The sequence below is a fragment of the Pristiophorus japonicus genome, chromosome 4 (genome assembly GCF_044704955.1).
Source record: "Pristiophorus japonicus isolate sPriJap1 chromosome 4, sPriJap1.hap1, whole genome shotgun sequence".
Taxonomy (NCBI): domain Eukaryota; kingdom Metazoa; phylum Chordata; class Chondrichthyes; family Pristiophoridae; genus Pristiophorus; species Pristiophorus japonicus.
The window spans coordinates 155744705-155761994 of record NC_091980.1 but is presented as its reverse complement, the minus strand read 5'-3'; the positions used below and the strand labels follow the sequence as shown (position 1 = coordinate 155761994).

At 45.8% G+C, this 17290-nt stretch overlaps 1 protein-coding gene across 3 annotated transcripts in view; it reads left to right on the top strand.

The window, feature by feature from the left end:
* heatr4 (HEAT repeat containing 4) overlaps window positions 1–17290 on the top strand; it is a 311409-nt gene that overhangs the window by 9994 nt on the left and 284125 nt on the right. The window contains exon 1 of one of the 3 annotated variants that reach the window (XM_070878685.1): window positions 8770–8948. The exons of 1 other annotated variant lie outside the window; for it this stretch is intronic. In XM_070878685.1, coding sequence (XP_070734786.1) covers window positions 8903–8948 — 46 coding nt within the window. In that variant the 5' untranslated portion in view covers window positions 8770–8902. Of the gene's footprint in view, window positions 1–8769; window positions 8949–17290 lie in introns of those variants that run through there. One more of the 3 variants, XM_070878687.1, reaches the window with a different exon arrangement.

Below are 17290 nucleotides of genomic sequence, written 5' to 3'. Positions count from 1 at the left end.
GAGAGAGAGGGAGAGAGAGTGAGGGATAGAGTCAGAGAGAGAGAGAGAGACTGAGGGATACAGAGTCAGTCAGAGAGAGAGAGGGATAGAGTCAGTCAGAGAGAGAGAGAGAGACTGAGGGATACAGAGTCAGTCAGAGAGAGAGAGGGATAGAGTCAGTCAGAGAGACTGAGGGATAGAGTCAGTCAGAGAGAGAGAGAGAGAGACTGAGGGATACAGAGTCAGTCAGAGAGAGAGAGAGGGATAGAGTCAGTCAGAGAGAGAGAGAGAGAGAGGGATAGAGTCAGTCAGAGAGAGAGAGAGAGAGGGATAGAGTCAGTCAGAGAGAGAGAGAGAGCGCCTGAGGGATAGAGTCAGTCAGAGAGAGAGAGACTGAGGGATAGAGTCAGTCAGAGAGAGAGTGAGACTGAGGGATAGAGTCAGTCAGAGAGAGAGAGAGAGTGCCTGAGGGATAGAGTCAGTCAGAGAGAGAGGGACACACATAGAGACTGAGGGATACAGTGTCAGTAAGAGAAAGAGAGGGAAACACACATACAGACAGACAGAGAGAGGGACAGAATCAGTCAGAGAGAGAGAGACACACACAGAGACTGAGGGATACACCGTCAGTCAGAGATTGAGAGAGGGACACGCATAGAGACTGAGGGAGAGAGGGAGAGACTGAGGGATAGAGTCAGTCAGAGAGAGAGAGAGACTGAGGGATACAGAGAGAGTGAAAGATACACACATAGAGACTGAGGGAGGGAGGGAGAGATTGAGGGGGTCAGTCAGAGAGAGTGAGAGAGAGAGGGATAGAGTCAGTCAGAGAGAGAGATAGAAACACACATACAGATAGACAGAGGGACAGAATCAGTCATACACAGAGACTGAGAGAGAAAGACTGAGGGAAGGAGAGACTGAGGGATACAGAGAGAGTAAAAGACACACACATAGAGACTGAGGGAGGGTGGGAGAGATTGAGGGAGTCGGTCAGAGAGTGAGAGAGAGAGGGATAGAGTCAGTCAGAGAGAGAGAGAGTGATAGTCAGTCAGAGAGAGAGGGACAAACAGAGACTGAGGGATAGAGTCTCAGTAAGAGAGAGAGAGAGAGAGAGAAACACACATACAGACAGACAGAGAGGGACAGAATCAGTCAGAGAGAGAGAGACACACACAGAGACTGAGAGAGAGACTGAGGGATACAGAGTCAGTCAGAGAGAGAGAGGGACTGAGGGATACAAGTCAGTCAGAGAGAGCGAGAGATTGAGGGATAGAGTCAGTCAGAGAGAGTGAGACACACACACACACAGACTGAGAGAGAGAGAGAGACTGAGGGATACAGTCTCTCAGAGAGATAGAGAGGGACACACATAGAGAGAGAGAGAAAGAGACTGAGGGAGTGAAGGATACAGAGTCAGTCAGAGACAAAGAAACACATACACACAGAGGGACTGAGGGAGAGAGCGATACAGTCAGTCAGAGAGAGGGAGGGAGAGAAGGATACAGAGTCAGTCAGAGAGAGAGAGAGACTGAGGGAGAGAGGGATACAGAGTCAGTCAGAGAGAGAGAGAAACACACACACACAGGGACAGAGTCAGACAGAGAGAGAGAGAGACTGAGGGATACAGAGTCAGTCAGAGAGAGTGAAAGACACACACAGACAGACAGAGGGACAGAGTCTGTCAGAGAGAGAGAGAGAGAAGGACTGAGGGATACAGAGTCAGTCAGAGAGAGACTGATAAACACAATTACAGACAGAGAGAGGGATAATCAGTCAGAGAGCGAGACACACACACGGAGACAGAGAGAGAGAGAGAGAGACTGAGGGATACCGAGTCAGTCAGAGAGGGACAGTCAGTCAGTAACAGAGAGGGACACACACACATAGAGATAGAGAGAGGGATACAGAGTCAGAGAGGGATACAGAATCAGAGAGAGTGAGAAGGACACACACATAGAGCCTGATAGAGAGAAACTGAGGGAGAGAGGGATACAGAGAGAGAGAGACATGGAGGGAGGGAGAAGTCATGGAGTGGGAGTGACTGGGTGAGTGAGAGATGCAGTTAGTGTGAGAGAGAATGAAGACAATGGAGGGACTGGGGAGAGAGAGTGGCAGTGAGGGCCCTGGAGTGAGTCAGGCAGAGACTGGCCGAGTGAGTGTGTGAGAGAGAGAGACACTTAGAATGTAAAATAAGTTTCTCTTGCTCATTCCTAAATATTTTACATTTTATCTTGTATATTCTACATATTCTAGACCCCTCAACCTCTGGAAATGGTATCTTTCTATCTCGTCATAATTCTAAATACCTTCATCAGAACACCCTCCTTTGTTCCAACAAAATAGCCCCAATTTTTCAGATTCTTTTTCCGTGTTTGGATTTCCTCATACCAGAATCGGTGAATCTGTGCTGCACTCTCTCTCTTACCTCAACATCCTTTTTTGTGTTGAGCCCAAAAGTGCACACAGGACTCCAACTGCGGTCTTTTCTAGATCCTCTGTTACGTAGAAACATAGAAAATAGGTGCAGGAGTAGGCCATTGGTCCCTTCGAGCCTGCACCACCATTCAATAAGATCATGACTGATCATTCACCTCAGTACCCTTTTCCTGCTTTCGCTCCATACCCCTTGATCCCTTTAGCCGTAAGGGCCATATCTAATTGCCTCTTGAATATATCCAACGAGCTGGCATCAACAACTCTCTGCGGTAGAGAATTCCACAGGTTAACAACTCTCTGAGTGAAGAAGTTTCTCCTCATCTCGGTCCTAAATGGCTCACCCCTTATCCGAGACTGTGTGGGAGTGGGAGAGCTATAGTGGTAGGGGATTCTATTGTAAGGGGAATAGATAGACGTTTCTGCGGCCGCAACCGAGACTCCAAGATGGTATGTTGCCTCCCTGGTGCAAGGGTCAAGGATGTCTCAGAGCGGGTGCAGGACATTTTGAAAAGGGAGGGTGAACAGCCATCTGTTGTGGTGCATATAGGTACCAACGATATAGGTAAAAAATGGGATGAGGTCCTACGAGACGAATTTAGGGAGCTAGGAGCTAAATTTAAAAGTAGGACCTCAAAAGTAGTAATCTCAGGACTGCTACCAGTGCCACGTGCTAGTCAGAGTAGGAATCGAAGGATAGCTCAGATGAATACGTGGCTTGAGGAGTGGTGCAGAAGGGAGGGATTCAAATTCCTGGAACATTGGAACCGGTTCTCGGGGATGTGGGACCAGTACAAACCGGACGGTCTGCACCTGGGCAGGACCAGAACCAATGTCCTAGGGGGAGTGTTTGCAAGTGCTGTTGGGGAGGGGTTAAACTAATGTGGCAGGGGGATGGGAACCTATGCAGGGAGACAGAGGGAAGTAGAATGGGGGCAGAAGCAAAAGATAAAAAGAAGAAAAGTAAAAGTGGAGGGCAGAGAAACCTAAGCCAAAAAGCAAAAAGGGCCACATTACAGCAAAATTCTGAAGAGGCAAAGTGTGTCAGAAAGACAAGCCTGAAGGCTCTGTGCCTCAATGCGCGGAGTATTCGGAATAAGGTGGACGAATTAACTTGCGCAGATAGCAGTTAATGGGTATGATGTAATTGGCATCACGGAGACATGGCTCCAGGCTGACCAAGGCTGGGAACTCAATATCCAGGGGTATTCAACATTTAGGAAGGATAGACAGAAAGGTAAAGGAGGTGGGGTGGCATTGCTGGTTAAAGAGGAAATTAATGCAAAATAAGGAAGGACATTAGCTTGGATGATGTGGAATCGGTATGGGTGGAACTTGCAGAATACCAAAGGGCAGGAAACGCTAGTGGGAGTTGTGTACAGACCACCAAATAGTAGTAGTGAGGTTGGGGACAGCATCAAACAAGAAATAAGGGATGCGTGCAATAAAGGTACAGCAGTTATCATGGGTGACTTTAATCTACATATTGACTGGGCTAACCAAACTGGTAGCAATGAGGTGGAGGAGGATTTCCTGGAGTGTATTAGGGATGGTTTTCTAGACCAATATGTCGAGGAACCAACTCGAGAGCTGGCTTTCCTAGACTGGGTGATGTGTAATGAGAAAGAACTAATTAGCAATCTTGTTGTGCGAGGCCTCTTGGGGAAGAGTGACTATAATATGGTAGAATTCTTTATTAAGATGGAGAGTAACACAGTTAATTCAGAAACTAGGGTCTTGAACTTAAGGAAAGGTAACTTTGATGGTATGAGGTGTGAATTGGCTAGAATTGACTGGCAAATAATACTTAAAGGGTTGACGGTGGATAGGCAATGGCAAACATTTAAAGATCACATGGATGAACTTCAACAATTGTACATCCCTGTCTGGTGTAAAAATAAAACGGGGAAGGTGGCTCAACCGTGCCTAACAAGGGAAATTAAGGATAGTGTTAAATCCAAGGAAGAGGCATATAAATTGGCCAGAAAAAGCAGCAAACCTGAGGACAGGAAGAAATTTAGAATTCAGCAGAGGAGGACAAAGGGTTTAATTAAGAGGGGGAAAATAGAGTACGAGAGGAAGCTTGCTGGGAACATAAAAACTGACTGCAAAAGCTTTTATAGATGTGCGAAGAAAAAAGATTAGTGAAGACAAACGTAGGTCCCTTGCAATCAAATTCAGGTGAATTTATAATGGGGAACAAAGAAATGGCAGACCAATTGAACAAATACTTTGGTTCTGTCTTCACGAAGGAAGACACAAATAACATTCCGGATGTACTAGGGAACCGAGGGTCTAGTGAGAAGGAGGAACTGAAGGATATCCTTTTAGGCGAGAAATTGTGTTTGGGAAATTGATGGGATTGAAGGCTGGGGCCTGATAGTCTGCATCCCAGAATACTTAAGGAAATGGCCCTAGAAATAGTGGATGCATTGGTGATCATTTTCCAACAGTCTATCGACTCTGGATCAGTTCCTATGGACTGGAGGGTAGCTAATGTAACACCACTTTTTAAAAAGGGAGGGAGAGAGAAAACGGGTAATTATAGACCATATAGCCTGACATCAGTAGTGGGGAAAATGTTGGAATCAATTATTAAGGATGAAATAGCAGCGCATTTGGAAAGCAGTGACAGGATCGGTCCAAGTCAGCATGGATTTATGAAAGGGAAATCATGCTTGACAAATCTTCTGGAATTTTTTGAGGATGTAACTAGTAGAGTGGACAAGGGAGAACCAGTGGATGTGGTGAATTTGGACTTTCAAAAGGCTTTTGACAAGGTCCCACACAAGAGATTGGTGTGCAAAATCAAAGCACATGGTATTGGGGGTAATGTACTGACGTGGATAGAGAACTGGTTGGCAGACAGGAAGCAGAGAGTCGGGATAAACGAGTCCTTTTCAGAATGGCAGACAGTGACTAGTGGAGTACCGCAGGTCTCAGTGCTGGGTCCCCAGCTCTTTACGATATACATTAATGATTTAGATGAAGGAATTGAGTGTAATATCTCCAAGTTTGCGGATGACACTAAACTGGGTGGCGGTGTGAGCTGTGAGGAGGACGCTAAGAGGCTGCAGGGTGACTTGAACAGGTGAGGTGAGTGGGCAAATGCATGGCAGATGCAGTATAATGTGGATAAATGTGAGGTTATCCAATTTGAGGGGAAAAACACGAAGGCAGAATATTATCTGAATGGCGGCAGATTAGGAAAAGGGGAGGTGCAATGAGACCTGGGTGTCATGGTTCATCAGTCATTGAAAGTTGGCATGCAGGTACAGCAGGCGGTGAAGAAGGCAAATGGTATGTTGGCCTTCATAGCTAGGGGATTTGAGTATAGGAGCAGGGAGGTCTTACTGCAGTTGTACAGGGCCTTGGTGAGGCCTCACCTGGAATATTGTGTTCAGTTTTGGTCTCCTACTCTGAGGAAGGACGTTCTTGCTATTGAGGGAGTGCAGCGAAGGTTCGCCAGACTAATTCCCGGGCTGGCTGGACTGACATATGAGGAGAGACTGGACACGGGGGCAAGTCAGTCAATAATGAGTAAAAAGGCCTTCGGCAGGCTGTGGGGAAAAAAGGCACACAGGCCCAAGCTCAGCCCCATTCACAACAAACTAAGGACTTACACCAAGGAACTAATCCCTGCAATTGGCAGTGCAGAAGTCAAAGTCTCCTATGACAGAGCAGTACACAAACTCCCACTGTGGATTGTGTCGGGATGGCCCCACACTGTTTGGCAGAAGTTGGCTGAGAAAAATCCGCTGGAACTGGGACGACATCCGAGCGCTTTCGTCCGTCGACGACGCCTCAAGTACAGGTTCTGAGCAAGTTACCATCGTTGTTCGAGCCAGGCATTGGAAGCTTCTCAGGGGTGAAAGTGCAGATCCATTTGGTTCCCGGTACGCAACCCATCCACCACAAGGCTTGGGCGGTACCGTAAATGATGCGTGAAAAAGTGGAAATTGAGCTGGACAGGCTGCAACGTGAAGGCATCATCGCGCCGGTGGAATTCAACGACTGGGCCAGTCCAATTGTCCCGGTACTTAAGTAGGACGGCACGGTTAGAATTTGTGGGGACTATAAAGTAACGATTAACCGTTTTTCGCTGCAGGACCAGTACCCGCTACCCAAGACAGACGACCTATTTGCGACCCTGGCTGGAGGGAAGATGTTCACCAAGCTGAATCTGACCTCGGCCTACATGACGCAAGAGCTGGAGAAGTCTTCGAAAGGCCTCACCTGCATCAACACGCACAAAGGTCTGTTTATTTACAACCGGTGCCCGTTCGGGATTCGGTCAGCCGCGGCGATTTTCCAGCGGAACAAGGAGAACTTGCTAAAGTTGGTTCCTTGCACAGTGGTTTTCCAGGACGACATATTGGTTACAGGTCGGGACACCATGGAGCACTTGAAGAATCTGAAAGGGGTTCTTAGTCGGTTGGATCGCATGGGGCTCAGGTTGAAACGCTCGAAGTGTGTTTTCCTGGCACAGGACGTCGAGTTCTTGGGAAGAAGAATCGCAGCAGACGGCATCAGACCTACCGACGCCAAGACGGAGGCCATCAAGAACGCGCTGCGACCACAGAATGTGACAGAGCTGCGGTCGTTCCTGGGACTCCTTAATTATTTCGGTAATTTCCTACCTGGGTTAAGCACCCTGCTAGAACTCCTACGCTTCTGCGCAAAGGAGATGTCTGGGTATGGGGGAATTCACAAGAGGCTGCCTTTAAGAAAGCCAGAAATCTGTTGGTGTTCAAACTGCTTGTCCTGTATAACCCTTGTAAACGGTTAGTGCTAGCTTGTGATGCGTTGTTATACGAGGTCGGATGTGTGTTACAACAGGCTAATGATTCGGGGATTTTGCAACCGGTCGCTTATGCGTCCAGGAGTTTGTCCCAGTCCGAAAGGGCTTACAGATGATTGAAAAAGAGGCTCTGGCGTGCGTCTACGGGGTAAAAAAAATGCACTAGTACTTACTTGGCCTCAAGTTTGAGCTTGGAACTGACCACAAGCTACTCATATCGCTGTTCTGAGAGCAAAGGGATTAATACCGATTCCACTGCCCGCATCCAATAAGGGCGCTCATGCTGTCGACATACAACTATGTAATCCACAACAGACCGGGCAAAGAGAACTGCGAAGATGCTCTCAGTCGGCTGCCATTACCCACCATCAGGATGGAAATGGCACAGCCAGCGGACTTGCTCATGATCATGGAAGCATTTGAGAATGAGAAGACCCCCGTTACAGCCCGCCAGATCAGGACCTGGACCAGTCAGGATCCTTTACTGTCCTTGGTAAAAAAAACTGTCCTCCATGGGAGCTGGTCCGGTGTCCCAGTGGAGATGCAGGAGGCGATTAAGCAGTTCCACACAAGCAAAGACGAGTTGTCCCTGCAGGCGGACTAGAAAGGCAGAGACACGTTCGTATGTGAACTGCACAGCACCCACCCAGGCATCGTAATGATGAAAGCCATAGCCAGATCCCATGTGTGGTGGCCCGGCATCGACTCAGATTTGGAGTCATGCGTGCGCCAGTGCAACACTTGCTCTCAGCTGAGCAACGCACCCAGAGAGGCACCGCTATGTTTGTGGTCGTGGCCCTCCAAACCGTGGTCGAGGATCCACGCAGACTATGCTAGGCCATTTCTAGGCAAAATGTTTTTGGTTGTGGTGGACGCTTACTCAAAATGGATTGAATGTGCAATAATGTATGTAAGCACGTCCACGGCCACCATTGAAAGCCTACGAGCCATGTTTGCTACGTATGGCCTGCCAGATGTCCTAGTCAGCAACAATGGGCCGTGCTTCACCAGTGCTGAATTCAAGGAATTCATGACCCGCAACGGGATCAAACACGTCACATCTGCCCCGTTCAAGCCCGCATCCAACGGCCAGGCAGAACAGGCAGTTCAGACCATCAAGCAAAGCTTGAAACGTGTGTCGGAAGGCTCCCTGCAGACCCGCCTGTCCCAAGTGCTGCTCAGCTACCGCACCAGACCCCACTCACTCACCGGGGCTCCCCCAGCCGAGCTGCTCATGAAAAAGGTGCTTAAAACAAGGCTCTCTCTTGTCTACCCTGATCTCCGTGGAGGGCAAGCGGCATCAACAAAGTGTGTACTATGACCGCGCAAATTTGTCATGCGATATTGAGATCAATGATCCCGTGTTTGTGCTCAATTATGGATTGGTCCCAAATGGCTTGCTTGCATGGTCACAGCCAAAGAGGGGAGTAGGGTGATTCAGGTCAAATTGGCCAATGGACAAACGTACAGAAAACATTTGGACCAAATCAAATTACGGTTCACCAACAGCTACGAACATCCCGAAGAGGACGCCACCAACTTTGACCCTCCAACACACATACAAGTGGCAACTGACATCATGGTTCACCACGAAACTGAACTCATCATTCCCAGCAGCCTGGCAAGGCCGACTGCCCAACAGCCCAGTGAAGAACTGACCAACCCACCCACACCCGCATTTGTACCAAGATGATTGACAAGGGAGCGAAAAGCCCCAGATCGTCGCACCTTGTAAGTAAGTGTACTGTTGACTTCACGGGGGAGTGATGTTATGTACTTAATCCTTTGTAACCTGCATGACATCTGACCATCAGAGAAACCACCTGTTGGAGTCCCAAGGGATGCCAGCATCTCTTGGGAGCACTGTATATAAGCAGGCCACCCACGAGGTATCTGCACTGTGGAATCTTATTAAAGGAGCTAAGGTCACACTGGCTCATTGTACACAGTACTCAGTTTCATCCTTTATTATGAGTGTACCACCATGAGCCCTAATTTTGTTCAATAACTTCTTGTGTGGCACCTTATCGAATGCCTTCTGAAAATCCAAATACACTACATCCATTGGTTCCCCCTTATCTATTCTACTAGTTACAACCTCAAAAAACTCTTAACAGATTTGTCAAACATGATTTACCTTTCATAACTCCGCGTTGACTCTGCCCAATCCTGTTACTATTTTCTAAGTGCCCTGTTACCACGTGCTTAATAATAGATGTCAGGCTAACTGTTCTGTAATTCCCCATTTTCTCTTTCCCTCCTTTCTTAAATAGTGGGGTTACATTAGCTACCTTCCAATCTGTGGGAACCGTTCTAGAATATATGGAATTTTGGAAGATGAAAACCAATGCATCTGCTATCTCTATAGCCACCTCTTTCAAAACCCTAGGATGTAGGCTATCTAGTCCAGAGGATTTATCGGCTTTCAGTCCCATTAATTTCTCCGGTACTTTTTAAAAAAGTAATACTAATTTCTTTCAGTTCCTCATTCTCGCTAGACCCTAGTTCTCCACTATTTCTGGGAATTTTTTTGTATCTTCTTCCGTGAAGACAGACACAAAGTATTTGTTTAATTTCTCTGCATTTCCTTATGCCCCATTATAATTTCTCCTGTCTCAGTCTGTAAGGGACACAGATTTACTTTTGCTAATTTCCTTTTTACATACCTATAGAAGCTTTTACCGTCTGTTTTTATGTTTACACTCATATTTTATTTTCCGTTTCTTAATCAATTTCTTGGTCCTCCTTTGCTGAATTCTAAAATCCTCCCAATCCTCAGGCTTACTGCTCTTTTTGGCAACATTATAAGCCTCTTACTTTGATCTAATACTATCTTTAATTTCCCTTGTTGGCCACGGTTGGACCACTTTTCCTGTGGGTTTTTTGTACCTTAAAGGAATGTATGTTTGTTGTAAATTATGTATTCTTTAAATGCTATCCATTGCATGTCATATCTTTTAATGTAGTTTCCCAATCTACCTTAGCCAACTCGCCCCTCATACCTATATAGTTTGCTTTGTTTAGATTTACGACCCTAGTTTCAGATTTAACTAAATCACTTTCAAGCTCAATATAAAATTCTATCATATTAACACTCTTCCCTAAAGGCACCTTTACTACAAGGTTATTAATTAACCCTTTCTCATTGCACAATACTAGATCTAAAATAGCTTGTTCCCTAGTTGGTTCCTCTACATACTGATCAAGAAAACCATCTTATATACATTCCATGAATTCGTCTTCTACACTATTACTGCATATTCGGTTTATATGTAGATTAAAGCCCCCCATGATTACTGTATTACCCTTGTTACATGCACCTCTAATTTCCTGATTTATACTGTGCCCTACATTACCACTACTGTTTGGGGACCTAAAAACAACTCCCACCAATGTTTTCTGCCTCTTGCTGTTTCTTAGCTTCACCCAAACTGATTCTACGTCTTGATTTTCAGAACTAAGATCCTTTCACTCTACTGTCTTTATCCCATCCTTTATTATCAGGGCTACCCTTCTTTTCCATTTTGCCTATCTCTTCTAAAAGTTAAGTATCATGGAATATTTAGTTCCCAACCTTGGCCAACCTTCCCAACTTTGCAACCACATCTCTGCAATGGCTATTAGATCAAAGCTATTAATTTCTATCTGTGCTATTAATTCATCTATTTTGTTGCGAATGCTTCGTGCATTCAGATATAGTGCCTTTAGTTTTGACTTTTTTCTATTTTTTCCTGATGTCACTGTAGCCAGTGATGCCCCTTTACCGTTGTTACTCTCTCTGTACCTTCGTGACCCACTCTGCTTATTTTTACCCAAAATTCTGATCTCCTCTAGAGCCTTGTCATTTTTCTTGCTGCTTTTTAATTGACTTTTTCCTGAAACCTCCCCCCCGCTCAAATAGTGGGGTTACATTTGCTACCTTCCAAACGATGGGAACCGTTCTAGAATCTATGGAATTTTGGAAAATGACAACCAATGCATCCACTATCTCTATAGCTACCTCTTTCAAAACCCTAGGATGTAGGCCACCAGGTCCAGGGGATTTATTGGCTTTCAGTCCCATTAATTTCTCTAGTACCATTTTGCTACTACCCTGTAATACCAATTTCTTTCAGTTCCTCAGTTAGAAATTGTACTTCCGAATTCTGATTTCCGGGTCCAAATCATGAATATAAATTGTGAACAATAGTGGTCCCAGCACAGATCCCTGTGGAACACTTCCTACCATTTGCCACTTTGAGTACCTACCCTTAATCCCACTCTCTGTTTTCTGTCTTTTAATATGCATGGATGCAATCCATCTAGACCATGTGTATTATCCCCTCTAAATTTGATTTGTTTATCAATTATCTCCACCCTGTCGAAATCTCGACTTTTTCTTTTACTAGCTTCATTTTTTTTTCATAAGTCACTATCAGGTTCTCTTTTTTTTTTACATTTGATTTACTTCCTCTGTTAATTTTACATGGGCTTGAAGAATCGGAACCCAGGCCTTTTCTATTACTTTCCTTTTTTTTTTTACCTGGATCTCTGTTTATAAGACACTCCTCTAGACATGTTGTTCTCTCTAAATTAAATGAACCATCGGGTGGAAATGGCCTGTTTTCACCCTTAGTCCACTTTACTGGTTTTTGTTTCTTTGGTCAATTGAAGACTGACCACAATTCTGGAGCATGACATAGGCTGGTGTGCCTTTTGGTGGTGGTTTACTTGCTCTGGCACCCATTCTGGATGATTAAGATTTTCCACAGTTTCTGATCTCACAATCCTTTCGGCCAACCGAGTTCTCTACGCCCACTTCTCCTGGCCGTTACGTGGCCTGAAAAGGCTCTTAATTCGGGCTCAGTCTGGGTGTGTGAGATATGTTGGCACGAACCAACCGTAGTTGATCAATCAGTTACTGTTTCTTTTCTTAATCAATCCTTGTGTTTTTTTTTTCGAATCACAATTTTCCCTAGTGACTCTTCCTGTTTCTCTAATGGCAATCTCTCACAAAGGTGTTGCACACAACAGTAATACAAGGACAACAAACAATATTCCCGCGAGTACACAAATCATAACCTCTAAACAAATTCTCAGTCTGCGTTGTACGCCACTACAGACCGAGTCCTTAACTTATCCTAATAAAAACTGATAAAACTTAAGGTTCCGTACCCAAACTCTTTGATCGATTGCGCTCTTTTTCTTTTTAATAGTCTTATCACATAAGAACCCCTTCCGAATTAAAAACAATAAAAATCTTATCACATAAGAACCTTCGATCGATTAGCGCTTTCTTTTTTCTTTTTTTTTAATAGTCTTATCACATAAGAACCCCTTCCGAATTAAAAACAATAAAAATCTTATCACATAAGAACCTGGAACCCTTTTCGATCGACTAGCGCTCCCTTACCTACTGAAACCTTCCCCGGGCTGTCTCGAGATTTTTTCCAGAACCTGTTCTCTTCTGCTGGCGAGCTGAGAAAGAAATGGTTATAAAAAAAATACCTTTAACTTTTAAATGCCGAGTCTTGTAGATGCAGTACCTCCGCTGTGGACAACAGATTACATATGCGATTCAACAGTGAAGAAACCTCTTGTGAGCAAAAGGCTCACCTTGTTTGGCCACCGAAGCCTTTCACTGGAGAGGCACTATGCCTGTATCCGTTTCACTCACAGGACAGAGAGTATGCATCTCGGTGGAACCTCCAATAACTGTCGAAATCTCGACCTCAGAAAAGAATGACTCCGACACTTACAGCTCCGGTAGAAGTTTCCTTTTTAATTAGCTTGCTCGCAAGGGGTAGGTCACACTCAGTCAAGGGCTAAGTGAACACCTCCGAAATGGTTCAGTTTAACAAGATATTTATACAGTAAAACCAAAGTTCTGGCCTCTCCCTGTGTATTGCTCTGTCTCACAGTCAGTGAATACAGATAAAGAGTTAATTACTATATCCTGGTCCTGACATGGTGTCCAGATATTTCCTTTTGTCAGGGTTATCAGAAAGCCAAATGGCCATTACTCCATGAGTCATAGGTAATGGCCTATCACCTGTCTTGTATTGTGTCAGGATTGTTTCAATTTCCTGGTCAGTTTATCTGTTTGCATCAAATGGATGAGGTCTCGGAAAGAGATAATGGCTAGAAGATAAGGGTGGGGTGACATGGAACTCCTGTAGTGTAGACAATAGGAGAGCACCATGGGGGGTTACTTGTCTCAGCATGACTTGTCTCCTAGCTGTCTGATGGCCATCAGCCATCTCAAACCAGGTTTATGCAAGCTGACTGCTAAAATGCAGAAAGTTCTGGAAGGGCCAGGACTCCATTTTAATCAAAAGGCACACAAATACCATATGGTATCAGCTTAGATAAAAATACATTTCCACAACCCCCCCCTCCCCTTTCTTAAATGTCTTTATTTTTTTTTGATCTCTTCTAATGTCATGCCTACCTTGTTAGTTTCCCTGGTAAATACTGAGGCAAAATAATGATTTAATATTTCTGCCATATCACTGTCATTACCTGCGAGTTTATCATGTGTATCCTTTAGTGGCATTATCCCTATCCAACTTTTTCTTTTCTTATTTATGTGCCTTTTCTCTTTCTATTTATATTCCTCGATAATTTAATTTCGTAGTTCCTTTTTGCTTTCCTAATTGTTTTTTTGACTTCCTTCATTACCTCTTCAGATTCCCGTTTGTCATCCTCTCATTTATTGCCTATGTACTTAGTATATTCCTTTTTCTTTCATTTTAATTTGACCCTTTTCTCTTTATTCATCCATGGTGTTTCATTATTGTTTTTTAGGAGAGTATATTTATCCACAACTCTCTTGAACACCGTTTTTAATATTTCCCACTGCTGTTCTATTTGTTTGTCAATTTATTTTCCAGTTTACCTTCCCTAGTTCTATTCTCATCCTCTCAAAATTAGCTTTTTACCAATCTATTAATTTGGTCTTTGTGTTACTTATATCTCAATCATTAATTTAAACCTTATTACATCATGATCACTGTTGCCTAGCTGTTCCTCAATGCTTCTTTTATCTGCTCTTGTCCATTTCCCATCTGAAAACTGATACGTCCTTACTGTACAGTACAAATGCACACGAGGCCCATACTAGAGAGAAGGTCACTCTGTGACCAGTGACCTTTATTAGCCAGCACTGAAGTGGAGAAGATGGGTGGAGCTTCCCCTTTTATACCTGAAAGTCCAGGTTAGAAGTGTCTCCCACAAGTTCACCACCTAGTGGTCAGTGTTCTCACGGTGTACAACTTAGGTCAGTTTATACATGGATTATAATGACAGTTGAATACATGACATCACCTCACCCCCAAAGTCTTATTGGGATCACAGGTTAAGTCTCTCTGGTGGTTTACGCTCCCTTGTAGAGCGCCTGAGTTGGGGCTCCGGTTGTTGGGCGCTGGCCTGAGTGTCTTCTGTTTGCGGTGCCTCAGGCCTGTCCGGACTGCCCACAGTGACTGGGCTCTCCTCCACTTGGTTCCAGTGTTCGGTCAACTGTGGTGGAGTGAACTCTACATCATGTTCTTCCTCTGCTTCTTCTATGGGGTTGCTGAACCTCCTTTTTGTTTGATCCACATGTTTGAGGCAGATTTGTCCATTGGTAAATTTAACTACTAGAATCCTATTCCCCTCTTTGGCAAAGACAGTGCCTGCGAGCCATTTGGGCCCTGCAGTGTAGTTGAGGACAAAGACAGGGTCATTGACATCAATACATTGCGCCCTCGCATTCCCATCATGGTAGTCACATTGTGACCGGTGCCTGCTCGCAACAATTTCTTTCATGGTAGGGTGTATAAGGGATAACCTGGTTTTGAGCATCCTTTTCATTAGCAGCTCTGCGGGTAGAACCCCTGTGAGCGAGTGCGGTCGGGATCTATTGGCCAACAGGAGGCGTGATAAGCGGCTTTATAGGGAACCCCCTTGGATTCTGAGCATCCCCTGTTTGATTATCTGCACTGCTCGTTCAGCCTGGCCGTTTGAGGCCGGCTTGAACGGTGCCGTTCTGACATGGTTGATACCATTTCCTGCCATGAAGTCCTGGAATTCAATGCTTGTAAAGCACGGGCCATTGTCGCTGACCAAGACATCCGGTAGACCATGGGCGGCGAACATTGCCCGTAGACTTTCTACTGTGGCAGAGGATGTGCTTGAATTGAGAATGTCACACTCGATCCATTTGGAGTAGGCGTCTACTACAACCAAAAATATTTTTCTCATGAAAGGACCTGCGTAGTCCACATGGATGCGTGACCATGGCTAAGGGGGGCTTCCCTGGGCGCATTGCCCAGCTGGGCACACGTGTTGCACCTGCGAACACAAAGTTCCAGGTCTGCATCTATCCCTGGCAACCAAACGTGTGACCTGGCAATTGCCTTCATCATGACAAGGCCGGGTGCTCATTGTGGAGTTCTCGGATGAACGCCTCTCTGCCCATCTGGGGCATGACTACTCAATTTCCCCATAGTAGGCAATCGGCCTGAATCGAGAGTTTATCCTTGCGCCTGTGAAATGGTTTAAATTCCTCAGGGCATGCCCCGTACGTGGCTGCCCAGTCCCCATTCAGGACACATTTCTTGCCTAAAGACAGTAGCAGGTCTCCATTTGTCGAGACTTTGATCTGACGGGCTGTCACGGGTGAGCCTTCGCTTTCGAAAGCTTCAACAGCCATGACCATCTCAGCAGCATGCTCGGTTGCCCCCTCGGTGGTGGCTGCTGAGTGCATCGGCGCAGTTTTCAGTGACCGGTCTGTGCCGAATTGTCTAGTCATAGGCGGCTAATGTGAGTGCCCACCTCTGTATGCGGGCCGACGCATTTGCATTTATAGCCTTGTTGTCGGCCAAAAGGGACGTTAGGGGTTTGTGATCTGTCTCCAGCTCAAATTTCCTGCTAAACAGGTACTGGTACATTTTTTTTTACTGCATATACACATGCAAGTGCTTCCTTTTCTACCATCCCGTAGCCCCTCTCTGCCTGGGACAGACTTCTGGAGGCATAAGCTACCGGCTGTAACTGACCCTTGGCATTAACATGCTGCAACACACACCCGACCTCATAGGACGACGCATCGCACGTTAAAACAAGTTTCTTACATGGGACATATAGCATTAACAGATTGTTGTAGCATAACAAATTTCGTGCTCTATCAAAAGCCCTTTCCTGGCTGTCCCCCCAGACCCATTCGCGACCTTTGCGTAGGAGCACCTGAAGCGGCTCTTAACAGCGTGCTCAATTTGGGAAGAAAGTTACCAAAATAGTTCAGAGCCCCAGGAACGAACGCAGCTCCGTCGTGTTACGGGGTCTGGGTGCTCTCTGGATCGCTTCTGTTTTGGACGCAGTAGGTCTGACCCCGTCTGCTGCTACCCTCATCCCCAGGAATTCTACCTCTGGAGCTAGGAAGACGCACTTCACCTTTTTCAGTCGCAGACCTACCCGGTCCAGTCTGCGTAGCACCTCTTCCAAGTTGTGGAGGTGTTCTTCAGTATCGCAACCCGTGATGAGGATGTCGTCTTGAAAAACCACCGTCCTTCGAATCGACTTGAGGAGACTTTCCATGTTTCGTTGAAAGATCGCGGCGGCCAAGTGAATCCCGAACGGACATCTGTTGTACTCAAACAACCTCTTGTGTGTCGTGATGGTGGTCAGCTTCTTCGACTCACTCGCCAGCTCCTGGGTCATGTAAGCTGAGGTCAGGTCCAATTTTGAAAAAAGTTTGCCACCGGATAGCGTCGCTAAAGAGGTCCTCCACTCTCGGTAGCGGGTAGTGGTCTTGGAGTGACACCCGATTGATGGTGGCCTTGTAATCACCACATATCCTGACCGACCCATCCGTCTTGAGCACCGACACAATCGGGCTTGCCCAGTCACTGAATTCGACTGGCGAGATGATGCCTTCCCTCAGCAGGCGGTCCAGTTCACCTTCTATGTTTTCCCGCATCACGTACGGCACCGCTCTGGTCCCCATGAAAGTGCCAATGCCGGGTTGAAATAGTGAGTCAAATTTGTCCAGGACCTGTGAGCATGATATTCGCTCCACAGAAGAAATTGCATTGACATCGCCCCATTTCCAGTTCGTGA